This window comes from Bufo bufo, chromosome 1 (genome assembly GCF_905171765.1).
Source record: "Bufo bufo chromosome 1, aBufBuf1.1, whole genome shotgun sequence".
Classification (NCBI taxonomy): Eukaryota; Metazoa; Chordata; class Amphibia; order Anura; family Bufonidae; genus Bufo; species Bufo bufo.
Window position 1 is genome coordinate 768,672,408 of NC_053389.1, and position 20,593 is coordinate 768,693,000.

At 47.8% G+C, this 20,593-nt stretch overlaps 1 protein-coding gene across 4 annotated transcripts in view; it reads right to left on the minus strand.

Annotated features, from left to right (window-relative positions):
* The window catches only part of NSD3 (nuclear receptor binding SET domain protein 3), a 115,091-nt gene extending 95,617 nt beyond the window's left edge, over nt 1–19,474 (minus strand). For 2 of the 4 annotated variants that reach the window (XM_040414761.1, XM_040414760.1), the window contains exons 1-2: nt 18,888–19,474; nt 7,299–8,068 (exon numbers count right to left, since the gene is read on the minus strand). In XM_040414761.1, coding sequence (XP_040270695.1) covers nt 7,299–8,024 — 726 coding nt within the window. In that variant the 5' untranslated portion in view covers nt 8,025–8,068; nt 18,888–19,474. The remainder of the gene's footprint in view (nt 1–7,298; nt 8,069–18,887) is intronic. The other 2 variants (XM_040414763.1, XM_040414762.1) reach the window with 1 other exon arrangement.
* Between the last annotated feature and the right edge of the window lie 1,119 nt (nt 19,475–20,593).

Sequence of the window (20,593 nt, forward strand, 5' to 3'; positions counted from 1 at the left end):
TTCTTTGCGGGACTTAAAGACCCGTGACGTACATGTACTACATGGGGATCGGGCGGGTGCAGGAGCTGCGCCCACCCAATCCGCAGCAGGGTTCCGGCAGTCACTGATAGCTGGACCCCTGCTGCATGCGCCAGCATCGGTGAAATCACTGATGCTGGCACATTAACCCTTCATGTGCCGCAGTCAGCGCTGACCGCGGCACGTGCGACGTCGGACGTGGATCGGCGCTGCCATCGGGTCCCCGTGCTGCTGTGACGGGGACCCGATGACATGGAAGGCAGCCCGATTGCTTCCTTAGGCATCGGCGCTGCCTTCCGGGGGAGAGCCTGTGAGATACAGGCAGGTAGCTGGATGTGTAATACTCACTGTAATACTCATACAGCCAATGCATTCCAATACAGAAGTAAAGGGGATCAGACCCCCAAAAGTTGAAGTCTCAAAGTGGGACAAAAAATAAAGTGAAAAAAAGTTGAAAAAATACAGTTTTCCCCCCAAAAAATTATGTTTCAAGTAAAAAAAAAAGTTTAAAAAAAAAAGTCTTTTTCCCCAAATAAAGTTAAAAAAAATAAAAAAGTGTAAAAATAGGAAAAAAATAAATAAATAAAAGTATACATATTAGGTATCGCTGCTTCCGTATCGACCGGCTCTATAAACATATCACATGACCTAACACCTCAGATAAACATTGTAAAAAATAAAAACTGTGCTAAATAAACCATTTTTTGGTCACCTTACATCACTAAAAGTACAACACCAAGCTATCAAAAAGGCGTATGCCCGCCAAAATAGTACCAATCTAATCGTCACCTCATCCCGCAAAAAATTAGCCCCTACCTAAGACAGTCAAACAGTCATCTCATCTTGCAAAAATCATACCCTACCTAAGAAAATTGCCCAAAAACGGAAAAAACTATGGCTCTCAAACTATGGAGATACTAAAACATGATTTTTTTAGTTTAAAAAATGAAATCATTGTATAAAACTTACATAATTTTTTTTTTTGACATATTGGGTATCGCCGCGTCCGTAATAACCTGCTCTATAAAAATATCACATAACCTAACTCCTCAGGTGAACACCGTAAAAAAAAACTGTGTAAAAGCCATTTTTTGTCACCTTACATCACAAAAAGTGTAATAGCAAGCGATCAAAAAGTCATATGCAGTCTATAAGAGTACCAATCAGTCATCTTATCCCCCAAAAAATTAGCCCCTACTCAAGGCAGTCGTCCAAAAAATAAATAAAACTACGGCTTTCAGAAAGTGGAGACACTAAAAAAATCCTTTTTTAAAAAAAATGCTTTATGTAAATCTGAAACAAAACAAAAAAAAAAGTAGTTATTTTTGGTATTGTCGCATCCGTGACAACCTGCTGTATAAAAATATCACATGATCTAACCTGTGGGATGAATGTTGTAAATAACAAAAAATAAAAACGTGCCAAAACAGCTATTTCTTGTTACCTTGCCTCAAAAAAATTGTAATATAGAGCAATCAAAAATCATATGTACCCTAAAATAGTACCAACAAAACTGCCACCTTAACCTGTAGTTACAAAAATGGGGTCACTTTTGGGGATTTCTACTCTAGGGGTGCATCAGGGGGCTTCAAATGAGACATGGTGTCAAAAAACCAGTCCAGAAAAATCTGCCTTTTCAAAAACCGTACGGCATTCCTTTCCTTCTGCGCCCTGCCGTGTGCCCGTTCAGCGGTTTACGACCACATATGGGGTGTTTCTGTAAACTACAGAATCAGGGCAATAAATATTGAGTTTTGTTTGGCTGTTGACCCTTGCTTTGTAACTGGAAAAAATAGATTCAAATGGAAAATCTGCCAAAAAAAGTGAAATTTTGACATTTTCTCTCTATTTTCCATTAATTCTTGTGGAACACCTAAAGGGTTAACAAAGTTTGTAAAATCAGTTTTGAATACCTTGAGGGGTGTAGTTTGTAAAATGGGGTCATTTTTGGGTGGTTTCTATTACGTAAACCTCACAAAGTGACTTCAGACCTGAACTGGTCCTGAAAAAGTGGGTTTTAGAAATTTTCTGAAAAATCTCAAGATTTGCTTCTAAACTTCTAAGCCTTGTAACGTCCCCAAAAAATAAAATGTCATTCCCAAAATGATCCAAACATGAAGTAGACATATGGGGAATGTAAAGTAATAGCTATTTTTGGAGGTATTACTATCTATTATAAAAAGTTGAGAAATAGAAATTTGATCATTTTTAAAATTTTTGGGTAAATTTGGCATTTTTTTTTTATAAATAAAAATTTTATTTTGCCACTGTCATGAAGTACAATACGTGACGAGAAAACAATCTCAGAATGGCCTGGATAAGTAAAAGCGTTTTAAAGTGTTCACCACGTAAAGTGACACTGGTCAGATTTGCAAAAAATGGCCGGGTCCTTAAGGTGAAAAATGGCAGGGTCCTGAAGGGGTTAAACATGCATTTGTGAACTATGTGGTGGTTTTTAAAAGGGGTTCTCCAACTTCAAGGGTCTTTCCTCCATATGACGGTGCCTGATGAAGCACACTTACCTGCTCCCCAGCACTAGGTTCCAGCTCCTTTGCTCTCTCGCAATCACTGCCACTCTCCGTCTGTCAATCAGTTTGACGCAAGTCACGTGGCCGCTGCAGCCAATGACTGGCCACAGCAGTGACTTATCCCCCAAGTGTAATGTCCCTGGGTCACACCTCACCATGCTCATAAAACAGGATGTTGACAAGAGGAGAGCAGCACCAGGGAGCCGGACCCCAGCGGGAAGAAGCAGATCCAGTGATGTGGGACAGCAGGCAGAAATCCCCTTTAAGAGCAAAATCTGAGCGAGATATTAACAAATCACATAACATACGGGTAACATCTAAAGACGGTGGTTCACAGCTCTACATTGCTCTGCTGCTCTGTTATTACTCCAGGAAATTTAGGAATAAAGTAACAAATGGGCGTTCGCGTTCCTGAGGGGGCATTCATACCTCCATATCCGTTTTGTCGTCTGATACCGGCCGTGTGTGTTCCACAATTTGCAGATCAGCACTTTCAGCCTTTTTAGAAATGCCTATTCTTGTTCGCAAAACGGACAAGAAAAGGACGTGTTCTATCTTTTCTGAGGGGCCGCAGAATGGAGATACAGATGCGGACGGCGCCCTGTCTGCATCTTCTGTGGGCCCGTTATAATTAAGGAGTCCGCGTGAGATCTGCAAAAAACGCAGAACTGAAAATACCGTCACGTGAATGAACCCCAAGTCTGACACGTTCCTGCTGCCAATCAATCTGTGCAAGGACAAGGGAGATGGGAACGCCGATTGTCAATTTAGGCTGGTTTCACACTAGCATTAAGAGATCAGCGCAGCATTTGCCAGGTTGTGGCTGGATCTCCACCGGACCCTATTGTAGTTAATGGGACCGGTGGGCATTCAGGTACCGTCCAGGAAGGCTGGATCCAGAGAGCTCAGGGAACAATCTATTAATGCCTAGCCTAATGCATACATTTCTAGGAGGAATAGGAGAGGAAATGCAGGAATGAGGCGTATAGGCTACAATTGCATAGACTTTTCCCTCTGTTCACACTACCAAAGCGGATTTCATTCTTGACAGCGACCAGACCAGCGTGCCTAATCCCAACCAGTCCTGGTGGATTGGAGAACCAGTCTGCTTTTCCAGGAGGAGTAAGAGGAAGGGCACATTAATTCCCCATAGGATAATGATTCTAGAGCAAGCATTTATTACAGCAGACAAACTAAAGGGGTACACCTGTCTTATAAAGGAATATGGTATCACTGTGATGGTCATGAAGGTCTATGCTCCGAAGAGCTGGTTTAGGGCTGGGGGCCCTCTTACGTTCTGTCTCATTCAAGTGAATGGGCTCCCGCTGCAGGTCCCTGCACAGTGGGTAGCCAGGTGTGAAGGGGACGCAGCGTTACACCAGCGTTGTGCCATCTCATCATAATGTAACAGGATATTCTACGGATACGCCATCACTTTACAGATGGGAATACCCCTTTAAACCAACAAGCAGTTCTCAGTCGCCTTGTGTTGCATTAAATAATCTTAGAAATGATGCAAGAAAAATGAGGAAGGAAAGCAAGAACTAGAGAAGGACTAACAGATACAACAGATAACCGTTAGTCAGCGAGCGTTTCATAAGGCAGAGTTCACACCGTGCGAATGGCAGAAGACTGGGGGTGGTAGTGATTAAAATGGACCCGTCACCACAAAATGCAGTGCGATCTGCAGGCAGCATGGTATAGAGCGGGAGGAGCTGAGCAGATTGCAATATATCATGACATTTATATATTTTAATCTGTATTTTTTCTGACTTCAGCTGTAAACGGGGGAGGTGTTACCAGTGACTGATAGTATTCTCTGTGTAACTGTGTATACAGAGATGAGATAGCTGTACATGGGGGGGGGGGGGGGGGGGTTATCAGTGATTGATAGTATTATCTGTTTAAGTGTGTATACAGAGACAGCTGTCAGTCACTGCTAGCTGTACACGGGGGAGGTGTTATCAGTGATTGATAGCATTATCTGTGTAAGTGTGTATAAAGAGATATCTGTTAAAAGGGGTTGTCCAGGTATTGAAATGCTCCGATGCTCTCCCGTGCCCCGTTTTACAGGCTAGGGCAGTCCTATAGCCCGCCCATCAGTGCTCGTGACATCACCAGACTCACTGCTAGGCGGAAGCCTCACGGACACTTCCTATGGAGAGGCCGGTACGTCAACAGATCTCCGAAAAAAAAAAGCCTTTGCCCTGTGCGATTCAGCGCAGGGCAAAGGAGAGCATCAAGGCATGAAATGCGGACATCCCCTTTAATCACTGATAGCACCTCCCCTGTGAACACTGGTTTTAGAAATAGCAGCGATATAAATGTATACAGAATTTACAGAATTTTTACCCATAAAACTATGTAGCAATCAGCTCAGCTCTTCCTGCTCTATAACACGCTGCCTGCAGATTGCATTTCATTTCGTGGTGACTGGTTCCCTTTAACATAGAACGTGGCACAAAAGCGAACGTGCACTTTTGCAAAGAAATATGGCTTCCTTAGGCTCTGTTCACACCACCATAATGGTTTCCATTCTTCACAGACATATTGGATCAGTTTTTAAAAATTCTTAAAATGAATCCAGTCAGATAAGACACAGATTTATGATGTTACGTTTTTATCGAACCCAACAACGGCTCAGAGTAAGGGTCTAGTTACACAAGCATACGCCGGGGGGGGGTCTCCCAACGTCCGTCCCCGATAGTGATACTGTATAGGTGGCATATCTTGCCCATAGTACACTGCGCAGTATAGATTTTTGGGAGGGGATTCCTCTGAATGAAACTGCATACCAGACAAAACTATTATAGATAGCAGAAAAAAAAAAAGAAGTGTACCAACATATACCAGCCTAAGAATCTGTCGTGTGAACAGGCACCTATGGATACGTTTGACAAATGCAACAGGATCTTTCCCAGCGCATACAGCAAACCCTGCACACAGCGCGCAGCCGTAAAGGGACCCTGTCATTATGAAAATACTAAATCTGCATTTTCTGCTTTAGAGCATCCGAAAAGATTCAGTAAAACGTCTATTTAATTAAAGGGGTCTTCTGAGATATTTTAACTGATGACCTATCCTCTGGTTAGGTCATCAGTATCTCATCTGTTGGGGTCCGACACCTGGGACCCCCGCCGATCAGCTGTTTGAGAAGGCACCGCTGCTCCTGTGAGCGCCTTGGCCTTCTCCGTGCTCACCGAGCACAGCGCCGTACATTGTATAGTGGCCGTGCTTGGTATCGCAGCTCAGCCCCATTCACTCCAATGGAGCCGAGCTGTGCCTTGGCCATGTGAAAAATGAACGTGACGCCACTGGCCTAGGCTAAGCTGGGAGAAGGACATGGGCCTAATGCGAGCGTCAGTGCCTTCTCAAACAACTAATTGTTGGGGTCCCGGGTGTCGAACCCCCACTGAGCAGATACTGATGAACTACCGTATCTAGAGCGGGGATGCCCAACCTGCAGCCCTCCAGCTGTTGCAAAACTACAACTCCCAGCATTTCCTGTTAGCTAAAGGCTGTCCCAGGCAAGATGGAAGTTGTAGTTTTGCAACAGTTAGAGGGCCACAGGTTGGGCATCCCCAATCTAGAGGATAGGTCATCAGCTGATTGATCAGTGGGGGTCCGACGCCCGGGACCCCACCAGATACTAGTGAGCTAGCTAGAGCAGGGATGCTCAACCTACGGCCCTCCAGCTGTTGCAAAACTACAACTCCCAGAATGCCCTAATAGCTGTAAGCTTTCCAGGCATGCTGGGAGGTGTAGTTTTGCAACAGCTGGAGGGCCGCAAGTTGGGCATCCCTGATCTAGAGGATAGGTCATCAGTTAAAGTATCTCAGGAAAAGCCCTTTAATTTAAATTCCTGCTCATTCTGTTCTATGAAGTCACAGAGGCGGTCCTATCAGTGACTGACAGCTCTCTCTGTATACACAGTCAGAGGGCAGGCTGTCAATCACTGATAGGACCGCCTCCTGGACTTCACAGCCCAGAATGACCAGGAATTTCATCAATAAATTAGATGCTCTACTGAATCTTTACGCATAAATCTTTATATCAATCTGCTCAGCTCCTCCTGATCTATAACCTGCTGCCTGCAGCTCGCCATGACAGGTTCCCTTTAATGCTTGCCACATAGACAACAGATGAACAACTAAACCTAGAGATTTCAGTGCCTGGGAGTGCACAGACTACCGCATTCCCCGATTTGAAATCCTTCGTGCAAAATGGAGATACACCGCCACCAGAGGTGTCCGGCAGCGGCTTATTCCCCGCACCTGACGAGCATCTGGCCGACAGCATAACGTGTGAACAAAGCCTTACGCGGCACTATCGGAAGGTGTGAATCCAGCATCAGTAAAACAAAATCAATATAAAACGAAATAAAAAATGCATAATAAGCATCTAGCGTGGCTTTATTTAAATGATAGGAAAGAAAGAAAGGGAACAAGAAATGAACACTGGGAAAACGTACAAAACACGAGTATGAACTGCAGGATCTGAAAACCCGTAGAACGGTCCCTGACTTAAAGGATTTGTCTCATCACACAGAACCCGTCTGGTTGCTTATTTCACCTGCAGCGACTATGCAAATGAATGGCCTCCATGTGATGCATGGAAGAACCAGTTCTTCACTCTGGCTCAGGGAAACCCTCGCTGTGACACCCATATTCCCTAAAAGTCCAAACGGGAGTTAGTTGTCGAGATGAAGAAACCCCTCTAACAACCCTCTAGTACAAGCGCGGCAGAACTCACAGTTTCCTCCTCGGGAGGATCCACCTTGTGTATCTCGTGTGGTTGTGGCTCCTCCGCTATCAGCTCTTCCCGGTGGTGGTGATGATGGTGATGGTGATGATGATGCCTGCTGCTCTTTTTCCTTTTCTCTTTCCTCTCTCTCCTCCTCTCATGCTTCTTCCGATTTATCTCACTGGCCTCAAGCAGAAGATCCCCACACAGCGACGACTCAAACATCTCCCGTCCATTCTGAATAGTCTTTGTAATTCTTAACTTGATCTCAGGGGAACCGGTCTTCTTTTGGGTGATGATCGTTGAGGACGGAGGTGGTTGCAGAAGGTTGGGTGGTGATGTGGGCTGAGGGGGCGAAGATTTGAACACTCCCTCATGAGGGCGCATGGCCGCCGTTTCCAGGTGGTGGTAACACTCCAGAGTGCTGTAGTTCCTCATGCCGTACCCATTGGCTGAACCATTGGGATACTGAGAGTAGGTTGCGTATTTGACCTGTGAGTCATACCCCAGCGAAGACTGGTAGCCATTGGTGAGAGGCGGCAGGTCCTCGGTGGTGGGAGTGGGGTACTGGAAGTCCGGCTGGAGGCCAGAATCGTAGGGTGTGTGCCCACCCTCATCGGCCTGATCACTGCTATTGGCATCATCCTGCCGGTTGTTGGCGGAGTCGATGAGTTGAGGGGGTTGCTGGATTGTGTTTCCCATGATCCCTTGCATGAAAGAGAAGGAGAAATCCATTGTCGTGCTCAGGCATCATCAGCTTTCCCTTTCTCTCATAGGGCCTGAGGAGAAAAATACAAAATGTTGAATTGTAGATTTTGATTCTATTAGCGTTTTAATTTATGTGAAAAATATACTACATTACATAGAACCATTCTGCAGCCCCCAGTACACCCATACACAGTGGGCGAGCTATCTGCTTCCAGCTCAGCTAAGGATCGGGGCAGGGCCTTGCCTACGTGCCCGGCAGAACCTTGCCTACGTGCCCGGCAGAACCTTGCCTACGTGCCCGGCAGAACCTTGCCTACGTGCCCGGCAGAACCTTGCCTACGTGCCCGGCAGTCGGGGCAGAACCTTGCCTACGTGCCCGGCAGAACCTTGCCTACGTGCCCGGCAGAACCTTGCCTACGTGCCCGGCAGAACCTTGCCTACGTGCCCGGCAGAACCTTGCCTACGTGCCCGGCAGAACCTTGCCTACGTGCCCGGCAGAACCTTGCCTACGTGCCCGGCAGTCGGGGCAGAACCTTGCCTACGTGCCCGGCAGTCGGGGCAGAACCTTGCCTACGTGCCCGGCAGTCGGGGCAGAACCTTGCCTACGTGCCCGGCAGTCGGGGCAGAACCTTGCCTACGTGCCCGGCAGTCGGGGCAGAACCTTGCCTACGTGCCCGGCAGTCGGGGCAGAACCTTGCCTACGTGCCCGGCAGTCGGGGCAGAACCTTGCCTACGTGCCCGGCAGTCGGGGCAGAACCTTGCCTACGTGCCCGGCAGTCGGGGCAGAACCTTGCCTACGTGCCCGGCAGTCGGGGCAGAACCTTGCCTACGTGCCCGGCAGTCGGGGCAGAACCTTGCCTACGTGCCCGGCAGTCGGGGCAGAACCTTGCCTACGTGCCCGGCAGTCGGGGCAGAACCTTGCCTACGTGCCCGGCAGTCGGGGCAGAACCTTGCCTACGTGCCCGGCAGTCGGGGCAGGGCCTTGCCTAATATCCACAGGAGGCCTACCACACACTTGCCCTGCAGTCAAAACAGGAACGCCCAACTCTCAATGCAGTTACAGGATACCCATTTGCGCCATAGCCACAAAAAGACGCCCTCACCAAATGCATGACTGGCAGACATCAAACTACTTTGCTCGTCTTGTCTCCTAGTCCCGGTGCCATTCAAGACCATCGCGCAGTTCTGCACTGAACACTGGGGCCAGACTGTGAATTACAGGATGCCAAATTACAGGAATTTCATAGACATGTGAGGCCTCAGTGATGTCACAAGACCACATGATATAAAGCATGCGGTCATATGATTGAAATGGTTGAACCATGTGACAACAGCCTACTGACTGCACTTGGCTGTGGGTTGCGCTGGAGGGGGCAGGGGCTGGGTTTTATTTTAAAAAAGGGCATATTTCAGCATATTTGGCTGACTTATCTCCCTCAGGCTCTGACATTATTATTACCTTGTTATCACTGCTGACGAGGCCACTATCTATGGCAGCCACACGGCAATGCTTTACACGCAGCCCTCAGTGACGGCCTATGTGCAGCGAGGACTGATGACTGGGCGCCGCAGATCAATGTTCTGCCATCTAGTGTCCATGGCTTCACAGGCGATCTCAGGCACTCCGCAACTAATTGGTGCATGCGCAGGATCCTGATCAGGATAAAGAGGGACTGCACTCAGGGTATTTACACATTAATACTTCATTATTGAAAGGTGACCCAAATAAACGTCATCAGCCATCACCTCCTTCACTGCCGCTCGATTAGATTAGGTGCAACAATAGCGTGCAAGTAAGTGCACATGAACAGTCGAAAAGCAAAAGCGCTGTACCTAACCAAATCTGAGGAAGATCCAGACTGTATGGACTGAACCATCATGACAATGTTTATTTGGATTGCCTTTTAGTAATGAAGTATTAAAGGGATTCTCTGGGATTTTTATATTGATGGCCTGACTCGACACCCCCGCCGATCAGCTCCTTAAAAAGGGCAGTGGTGCTCCGGTGAGCGCTGCAGCCTCTTCCTTGGCCAGTGACATCATGTTCATTGGTCACATGACCTAGGCGCAGGTCAGTCCCCTTCAAGTGAATGGGCCTGAGTTGCATGAAATACCAAGCGCAGGCACTATACAACGAACGGCGCTGTGCTTGGTAAGCTTTGAGAACGCACACATGTAATAGCACCTTAAAGGGGTTATCCGAGAGTATCAAAAGTCTCCCCATATGCCGGACCCCCCACACTGAATACTGGCTCCCCGCACCGCCGCTGGTGCTTCATCCGGTGTCGGGGGGAGAGCAGCCAATGGCAGGCGGGGACGAGCCTCCCTAGCATCACGGGTGACACTAGGGAGGCTCGTCCCAGTCTCATTGGCTGCTCCACCCGCTCCCCCGACACAACATGTTTTGATCCAAGCACAGGGAGAAGCGGCAGTGCAAAGTCCAGGAGCGGCGCAGGGAGTGGGGTGCGAGGTAAGTGAAGTGTGGGAGGACCGGCATATGGGGGGGGCTTTTTACACTCTCAGATAACCCCTTTAAAAGGGATTGTCCGGTTTGCCTTTAGTGAGGACCTAGCTTATTTGCTGCGTTCTCTTCAAACAGCTGGTTATTGGGGGTGCTAGGAGTTGGACCCCTGCCGATCTAATATTGACATGAGCATAGGTCATCAATACAGGAAAACCAGACAACCCATTCAAATAATCAGAAACCTCCTCAGCTCCCCCCAAAAATCCCTGGAGAAAATATGAATTCACAGAAAATACCAGAGCAAAAGGAAAATACACAAAGGCTGCAGGCGACACACACAGCGCTGCAACCAAGGGCTCATGCACACGACCGTATGGATACTGGATGTTTGGATGCCGCAATTTTCTCACTCCCATCAGTAGAAATTCCTATTTTTGTCCACAAAATGGATGAAAAGAGCATTTACTATCATTTGCGGAAGAGCCGCACAGATCCGGACAGCACATGAATGACGTCCATGTGCTGTCTGCATTTTTTGCGGATCCATAGAAACAAACGGGTCTGCATGCAATCCACACAAAATGCGGATTGGACGTGGACCAAAACTACGGCCGTGTTCATGTGCAGCAACATATATGACCTATCCTCATCAATATCTGATGGTGAGGGGTCCGACACCTGGCACCACGTCCTCTGTAAAGAGCTGATCGGAGGGGGGGTGCAGGGTGTCAGACTCGGACCGACCTGATATTGATGACCTATCCCGAGTATAGATCAATACACACAGCCTGCACAACCCCTTTAACACACATCTATGGCTGCCTAAGGAGGGCCTGGGATATTTTAGCCCTTTACGGAATATGGCAGTCGCCCCGTCATATGAGACACACATTGCTTCCCATGGCAAACAACGAGAGAACTACAAAAGGCAAACGCCTGACAGACAGCATCTAAAGCTGCAGAGCAAATAATCACAATATCAGCAAATAAACAATGTATCAAAGCCAAAGGAGCAGAGAAAATAACAGACTGAAGCAGGAGCCAATTGTAATGTCTCAAGTCTTTCCATTACTTGTCTACAGCTCTTATGCTGACCCATGCGTCTCCATGGTAACAGACAACAAACAACCCCCTTGTAGTCAGATCAGACATTCATTTTGCCATTCAAACATAACAAATCTTTGTTAGGCCTCATGCACACAACCGTATTTTTGGTCCTTGTCTGATCCACATTTTTTTGCAGATTGCGCACAGACCCCTTCATTTCTATGGGTCCGCAAAAATGTCATCAGTGCGCTCGCTGTCTGCATCCGTGCGGCTAAGCTTTATTTTTTTTCCCCCTCTTCTTCCAGTGGGTCCCATGAAAACTGCGGGATGCACACAGGACGCATGCGTATTTTATGGATCCGCGGTTTGCTGACCACAAAATGGATCCGGTCGTGAGCAGGAGGCCTGAGAAAGAGGCAGGCAACAGAGGGACGGCAATATAACTGCAGCTTGTTGTCTGTTACCATACAGACACATGGGTCTGCAAAAGAGCTGCAGGCACAAAACGAAAATAAAGGCTATTTGTAAAGTCATTTTATTTTCAGGCGCATTGGATCAATAATAAATATATTCGTAAAGGTGAACACAGCCTCCTTTTTACTCCATCCAGAGCATTCACTGGCTTCATTTACGCGGTCTCCGGCTGTTGCTAGATATTAATGACCTATCCCCAGTCCCTGCAGTACTCCAGTGTGGACACTACAAATGCTTCTAATACATGGACAAGCTACGCCACAGAAGTCCCATCCGGGGGTCTGCCGCCCCCGCTGATTGTGCATTTGCAACCTTTCCACCCTGAAAGAACAACCACCAAGTATCTCTGGATATGCCAAAAAATGGCCTTAATGCCAAAGTCCAAAAAAATGTCAAAACTCTAACCAATATAATACAGTGTGACGGATACAACAATGTGGGGCCTCTCATTTCCTCCATAGGGCTAGACCCCAACCTATTGCTACAAGGGTGGGGAGGTAAAAAAAAAAGTCAAGGGGCATCAACTAATGTTGAAGTCTCCCATTTAAAGTGTCAGGTCATGAGAATGTGGAATACCCCCTATAGTCAATGGGGCTCAGGAACAGAGGTGACAGCCCTGCCCTGATCCCCCAAATTCTGACACTTTGGACTCCTCTATATCCTTTTATGGCTAACCTCCGGCACACAGTTGTGGTGAAACTACGACTCCCAGCATGCTTGTCATTTCTATGGAGTTCTAAGAACAGCCAAGCAAGCGTACACCTTGAGAGTTGTAGTTTTACCACAGCTGGAGTGCCGGAGGTTAGCCATCATGGCCTCATTCACATGGGCGTCCCGGATTTGCTCCGGATGCGTCGCGTGTGCATCGCAGGAAACCTGCGCGAGTGCGCACGCAATTTCAGTCAGTTTTGACTGCGATTGAGTTGCGTTGCTCAGTTTTTATTGCGCGGGTGCAATGAGTTTTGCACGGGCGTGATAAAAAAAATAATTAACGTGGTACCCAGACCCGAACCTGGACTTCTTCACTGAAGTTCGGGTTTGGGTTAGGTGTTGTGTAGATTTTTATTATTTTCCCTTATAACATGGTTATAAAGGAAAATAATAGCATTCTTAATACAGAATGTAAAGTCAAATGTCCATTGAGGGTTAAAAAAAAACAAAAAAAAAAACAAAAAACATAACACATCATCCACTTGATTGCGCAGCTGGGATCCTCTGCTTTGTTCTTCTTGAAGGACTTGCTAAAGGACCTTCGCTGACGTCATCGCGCTCACCACGTGGTGAGCACTATTACGTCAAAGGTCCTTTTGCAGGTCGTGCAGAAATAAGACGATACCGGCTGCGCGATCCAGTGGATGATTTGAGTTATGGTTTTTTTAACCCCTCAATCGACATTTTACTAAGCATTCTGTATTAAAGGGGTATTCCCATCTTAATGATCACTGTTAAATCTGTTAATGATTTGACAGTGATCATTTTTCTAAATACATTTTATTACCCAATTCCCACCCTTTTTTAGAAAATAAGTCCCCTCTTACCTGATGTTATCTTTGGTCTCCCCTGGTTACAGCCACCTCACCTGTCGAATCCCGCCGGGTCGCGCTTGCGCAGAAGACTGAAGATTCTCTTCCGGCCGGGAAATGTCCTGAACGCGCACGCACGCCGCGCATGCGCCATGATGACTTCTTCCTGGCCAGTATAGTACAGAACCGCAAACGCGCACGACGGCTCTGTACTATACAGGCCAGGAATAAGTCACCATGGTGCATGCGTGGGGTACGTGCGCGTTCAGGACATTTCGCGGCCCGGCCGGGAAAAAAACGTCATCCTTCTGCGCAAACGCGGCCTGGTCGAGAGAAGACGTCACTCAAGCCCAGCCGAATCCAGGAAGTGGACGTCGCGCTGGACAAGGGAAGGATTAATACTGAAGATGGGAATACCCCTTTAAGAATGCTATTATTTCCCCTTATAACCATGTTATAAGGGAAAATAATACAGTAAATTCCCTTTAATGGGGTCCGGGATTGCTCATCCCTATCATCTCCTAGCAACCATGCGTGAAAATTGCACCGCATCCTCACTTGCTTGCGGATACTTGTGATTTTCACGCAGACCCATTCATTTCTATGGTGCCTGCGTTGAGTGAAAAACGCAAAATATAGAACATGCTGCGATTTTCACGCAACGCACAAGTGATGCGTCAAAATCACCGCTCATCTGCACAGCCCAATTGAAGTGAATAGGTCCGGATTCAGTGCGGGTGCAACGCGTTCACCTCACGCAATGCACCCGCACGGAAAAACCGTGTGAAAGGGGCCTAAAGACCCTAAATTCAGATTTAACCTCCTCACTGCAGGTCACTAAACGCTGATGATTTTTGTTCCATCATGATGTGGATGAGATTTCTTAAAATCTGCAGATCTGCCGCACACAAACCTGCAGCCATTTACACCACGTGTGAATATACCCTAAAGAGGCGCCATCCGCTCCAAAGAAACGACGGCTCAGAATAGGAGTCATCCACCGTAACCTGCTGTCAGCCATTTTTATATAAACAAAAATGAGAAAACTGATGCCAACAAACGCCATCAACAAGGTAAGTTCACAGGTAGCGATAATACTGGAAGCACAGACGACACCGAGGTATTCAACAAAACCTCCATGATCAGAAGAAACAGGTTTTAAATTAAACAAAAAAAACTCCTTTTGCTTCTACAGCTCCTTTGCAGACCTGTGTGTCTCCATGGCGACAGCAAACAAATGTTTTGCACTTTTTTTTTGCACAGAACCCCATTTGCTACACTGCTACCCTGTCAATATGGGAGAGCGCAGGTAGGTACCATATAAACAGCCAGAGTCCTGTACACCATGTAATACATCATGATGACACAGAGGGAGGACGGCATGGGGGGGGATCCCCTGATCACTGACAGTAATTCCTCAGAAAATGACTCACTGCCTGAATTTCCACAATCGTGTACTTATGTACACTGCAGCCGTCTGATGCAGGCACAAGCAAAACATCCAACTGATTGTAAGCTCTTCATCACACTGACTGCTGCAGCTCAGACCTACTGTGAAAGCACCTCTGTCAAACCAGCCGTTTTTGGATTTTTAAATCCCAAACTCTGCAGTCCCCTCAGTATACATGTGCTCCACACTGTGCCCCCAGTAACTCTACATGTGCTCCCTATTGTGCCCCCAAATCTATGTGCTCATTATTGCACTCCCAGTATCTAAATGTGCTCCTCATTTTTTCCCCAGTATATATATATTATATATATATATATATATATATATATATATATATATATACACACACACACACACACCCCATTGCTCCCCTCCCAGTATCCATATGGGCTCCCCATTGCTCCCCTCCCAGTATCCATATGGGCTCCCCATTGCTCCCCTCCCAGTATCCATATGGGCTCCCCATTGCTCCCCTCCCCGTATCCATATGGGCTCCCCATTGCTCCCCTCCCAGTATCCATATGGGCTCCCCATTGCTCCCCTCCCAGTATCCATATGGGCTCCCCATTGCTCCCCTCCCAGTATCCATATGGGCTCCCCATTGCTCCCCTCCCAGTATCCATATGGGCTCCCCATTGCTCCCTCCCAGTATCCATATGGGCTCCCCATTGCTCCCTCCCAGTATCCATATGGGCTCCCCATTGCTCCCTCCCAGTATCCATATGGGCTCCCCATTGCTCCCTCCCAGTATCCATATGGGCTCCCCATTGCTCCCTCCCAGTATCCATATGGGCTCCCCATTGTTCCCTCCCAGTATCCATATGGGCTCCCCATTGTTCCCCCCCAGTATCCATATGGGCTCCCCATTGTTCCCTCCCAGTATCCATATGGGCTCCCCATTGTTCCCTCCCAGTATCCATATGGGCTCCCCATTGTTCCCCCCCAGTATCCATATGGGCTCCCCATTGTTCCCTCCCAGTATCCATATGGGCTCCCCATTGTTCCCTCCCAGTATCCATATGGGCTCCCCATTGTTCCCTCCCAGTATATATATGGGCTCCCCATTGTGCCCCCAGTATATATAATTACACCCTCTCAGTCCCCCCTCCCTCAGGTAGTGTTGATGCTTTATTCTTTATTTTGTTTCCCCCAAAAAAATACTCCCCTCATCGACTTGCACTCCAGGGATCACTTCCTCTGCACTGGAGGCACCAGGACCTGTGCTCCCAGCGTCATGACATCAGGTCCTTCTGCCTCCAGTTTTGAGCAAGTGTTCCTCTGCGTGCAGATGGATGAGGTATTTTGTTAGGTTTTTTTTACCCCCCGAATGGGTGCACTTCTGTATACAGCTCTTCAAAAATAGGCCCATTCATTTCAATGGGGTCCATATGACTGTGAATAAAGAAGACCCCTGTACTCCACTTTGCTGCTTAATATGCATAGATTTAATAAAGGTGGGATTTCCAGTACAGAAAGTGCTGAACGTTTTCGGCTCAATGGCCTTCTTCAGAAGTACCGGCTCTGCCGCATCGGGGGTTTAAAGAAAGATGATAGGGGGAGAGGGTTTGGCGCTGTACAAAACAGGCACAAACCTCACTCACTACAGCGCCATACCCTCTCTCCCTATAATCTTTCTTTAAACCCCCGGTGCGGCAGAGCCGATACTTCTGAAGAAGGCCATTGAGCCAAAAACGTTCTGCACTTTCTGTACTGGAAAAAATCCCGCCTTAATAAATCAACGCATATTAATCAGCAAAGCGGAGTACAGGGGTCTTCCTTATTTATTGTATCTGGTTTGGGAACCATCTCCGGATACCCACAAACTCACCAATCGCAGCGACGTCTAATCATTTACATATGGCTGCGAAAACGGCCAAAAACAGAACGCGTCCTATTCTTTTGATGGCCGTCATTAACTCACCATGTGAACAGTATCCTAGACTTTAATCGGTTCTGAAAACGAGCCCTTACGGAAACAAGCGAGCAATCGCGCTCAGCTACCTCTCATATAGGTCAATTGACAGAGCTGCTGACATGCAATGCTACATCTCCATTGGGGACCGGCTTGCTGGACACAGGTCAGGGTCCCAGAGGTGGGACCTAAATTAATTCGATGTTTATGGATACGACTGCCGGACACCTCTGGTGGTGGCTCATCTCCCGCTATCATCACCACCCACTGTTCTTGACAATACACTAATGTATATGGCACCTTAAGGTGGGAACATCCCTTTAAAGATACTTTCAATTCCTAATTACGCACAATACCTCTGACTGCCGTCTGTGAACCTGTTTCCAGGTTCTTACAGTGACACACTGTAGCAGACTGCCAGCCTGGAGACAGCGTGGAAACAGGATCGGGCGCTTCTGTCATTGGGACGAGGGACTTTACTATTCATATGTATATATTTTATGTGCCCCGAGGTAAGAGAAGCCCTAATGCACAGCACCCTCCAGTATCACCTGAGCAGCCGGATCTTCTACATCTAATACGGGGGATGGGCAGAAGACCCCCCATATGCCCCGCACTCATCTGGATAACATCAAGCCTTTGTAATGATACTACTATTACTAGCCAAGGTAATACACCGATCAGACATGTAGAGTAACGACACCGCAGCTCTGCAGAAGGCCGGACACACAACATATGGAAGGATTCACTGTAATGTATGGAGAGAGCGAGAGAACTACAACACACAGCAGAAACCTACGGCCCGGATAGTGAATGAATGAATATATATATATATACACACACACATACATTATGTAATAAACATATTCACATACACACAGGCAGTATATAGAAGTACACACGCGCTATATATAATATACACTTTCACACGATCAGTATTTGGGTCCAAGACACAGAAGAGGAGGAACCTGTCTTTCCATTATACTTTTTCTCTATAGGATCCACTTCTGGTTTTGGCTTAGAAAGGCCTCATGCACACGACCGTTTTTGTGGTCCGCATCCGAGCCGCATTTTTGGGTGGCTCCGCTGCGGACCCATTCACTTCAATGAGGCCGCAAAAAATAGCATGTCCTATTCTTGTCCGTTTTGCAGACAAGAATAGGCATTTCTACAATGGGCCGCAAATTGCAGAAGGCACACGGGCGGCTTCCGTTTTTTTGCAGATCCACGGTTTGCGGACCGCAAAAAAACGTAACGGTCGTGTGCATGAGGCTAAATACAGAGGCAAAATACTGACCATGTGAAAGTGGCCTTATACAGAAACACACATATATAAAATATATATCTTATACGTAAACACAAACATACACCGACATATATATATATATAAACAAATATATACACAATCATTGTATAAACAGATATAGAAAATAAAAATACATAAACACACACACAAAACACAGATGTATATAAACATATGTGCACATACAGACACGTGTACACACACGGACCCATACACAACAGCCCGTGATCTATACACCACATACAGGACTATTCCACCGGAGCGTCAGCTCCGCAGACAAGGGTGAGTGGCTGCTCATATCAGTCACATGTAAACACTCCTCTCTACACCTCCACATCACCAAGTAGAGTGTCAGCCCCTGGGGCATAAAGCCCCATGTCACTAATCAATGAACATTCCCCCTCCCCCACAGCCTGTATATATGTATGTATATATCTATATATATATATATATATACACCCCTCCCCCACTAGAGTGTCAGCTCCTAGGACAAGAAGCCTGTCCTATCTCCAAACCATATCAAAAGTCAACCAAGTCTCCCCTCCTCCATTGATCCATAGCTAGTATATATATCCGGCCCCTCCCCCCCACTAGAGTGTCAGCTCCTCGGACAAGAAGTCTTATCCTATCGCCAATCATATAATAAATCCCCCCCAATATCCCCAGTGCTCCCCTCCCCCCAGTAGAGTGTCAGCTCTTCGGACCAGCCGCCCTCACCTTCAGTTTGTTCCATTCTAGATCCCGGTGTCTCGGACTCAGCGACAGGAACCCGCGGATGACCGTAAGGAGAGGGGAGGAAAACCGGGGGTCTGACGTAATATCCGGGCTTCACCCCCACTCCTACTGAGAAGAAAAAAAAATCCGGGCGTCTATACAGTTCTTTTTAATATTTTTCGGGTGAGCCTCGTCTGTAGGGGCGACATAAAATGGCGACGGTTCTTTTATTCGGGTGTCTATGGACTTCTACCCTCCTGGCGGTGACGTTTCGGGCAGTAGTGCACCCGGTTGGGGTCGTGTGTGCGCTGACCAGGCCCAGGCCTCAGTTTTGGGCGCCGCGGGGGGAGTAACGGGTGTTTTATCGCCGAGGGGTTTCCTGGCGTCGTGGGAGGCTTCCGGATGTCGGCTCCCGGGTGACTAAATACCCCCTCCCTCCCCCCCGGTACGTTTCAGTTTTTTTCCGGGTGTGTCCGGGTCACCACCGCCCGCTTCCTCCTCACACAAAAGCCGCCCGCGCGCCCCGGCAGCGCCAGTGAAAAAAAAATCCTTCTACTCCGATTGGTTGGAATTCTTCGCTTAGCACGCCGGGACTTGTAGTTTCCCTTTAAGGTGTCAATAAGAATTGCTGTCATTAAAGCTTGAAAACTGAGCTGAAGTATGAGCTGTGGGCTCGTGCGACACCTAGAGGCCGGAGGTTGAAGTGTGTACTGGGTTAGTCTACTTTCCCACTAGCGTTTCTCTCTTCCGGTATTGAAATCCGTCATAGGGTCTCAATACCGGGAAAAAAAACGCTTCCTTTTTTTCCCCATTCATTGTCAATGGGGACAAAAATGTAACTGAACAGAACGGAGCGCTCCTAAATGCATTCAGTTCTGTTCTCATACCGGAGATGCGGAGCAAAACGGATCCATCATCTTTGACACATAAGAAAACGGATCCGTCCCCCATTGACTTTCAATGGAGTTCATGACGGATCCGTCTTGGCCATGTTAAAGATAATATAACCGGATCCGTTCATAACTGATGCCAGGGGCGGACTGAGCGGTCGGGCACTTCGGACGTGGTCCGGATGAATGACCTTTTTTTTTTTTTTTTCTTTACCTCACTTGCGCAGTTGCGCGGCGCGCCTGCAGCTTCCCGAGTCCCGCCCATCCCCGGCCTGCTGCTTGTGATAGGTAGGCAGCCCGGCCGCCACTGTCTGGCACTGCCCTCTGCCTCAGCGACATGAGCTCAGGGCAGGCCACGGGGGCGTGACGAGCGGTGCCGCGGCAGCGGGAAGCATTCAAGCAGGAGACAGGACTGGAGTGCAGGTCCTACCTAGAGCAGAGGTGAGCTGACTGACTGTGTGTCAGCCGCCCTCAGCTCAGCCAGAGCCCCAGATTGAAGACGGCGACGCTGAAGTGAACGCAGGTCACACAGCCAGCAGCAGGAGACAGCGCCTGGACAGGAGAGTCAAGTCAACTCAGGACAGCTGTTAGGGTAGGTGGTGACGTCAGCCATGAAAATGTACCAAGGGCATGGGCAGGCACAGCAGCATCCAGCATCCATTAAATGCAGGCAGGGGGGCCTAGCTAGCAGGCTGCAGCCATGATTAAAATGTACCAAGGGCAGGCACAGCAGCATCCAACTAAGGGCTCTTTCACACCTGCGTTCTTGTCTTCCGGCATAGAGTTCCGTCGTCGGGGCTCTATGCCGGAAGAATCCTG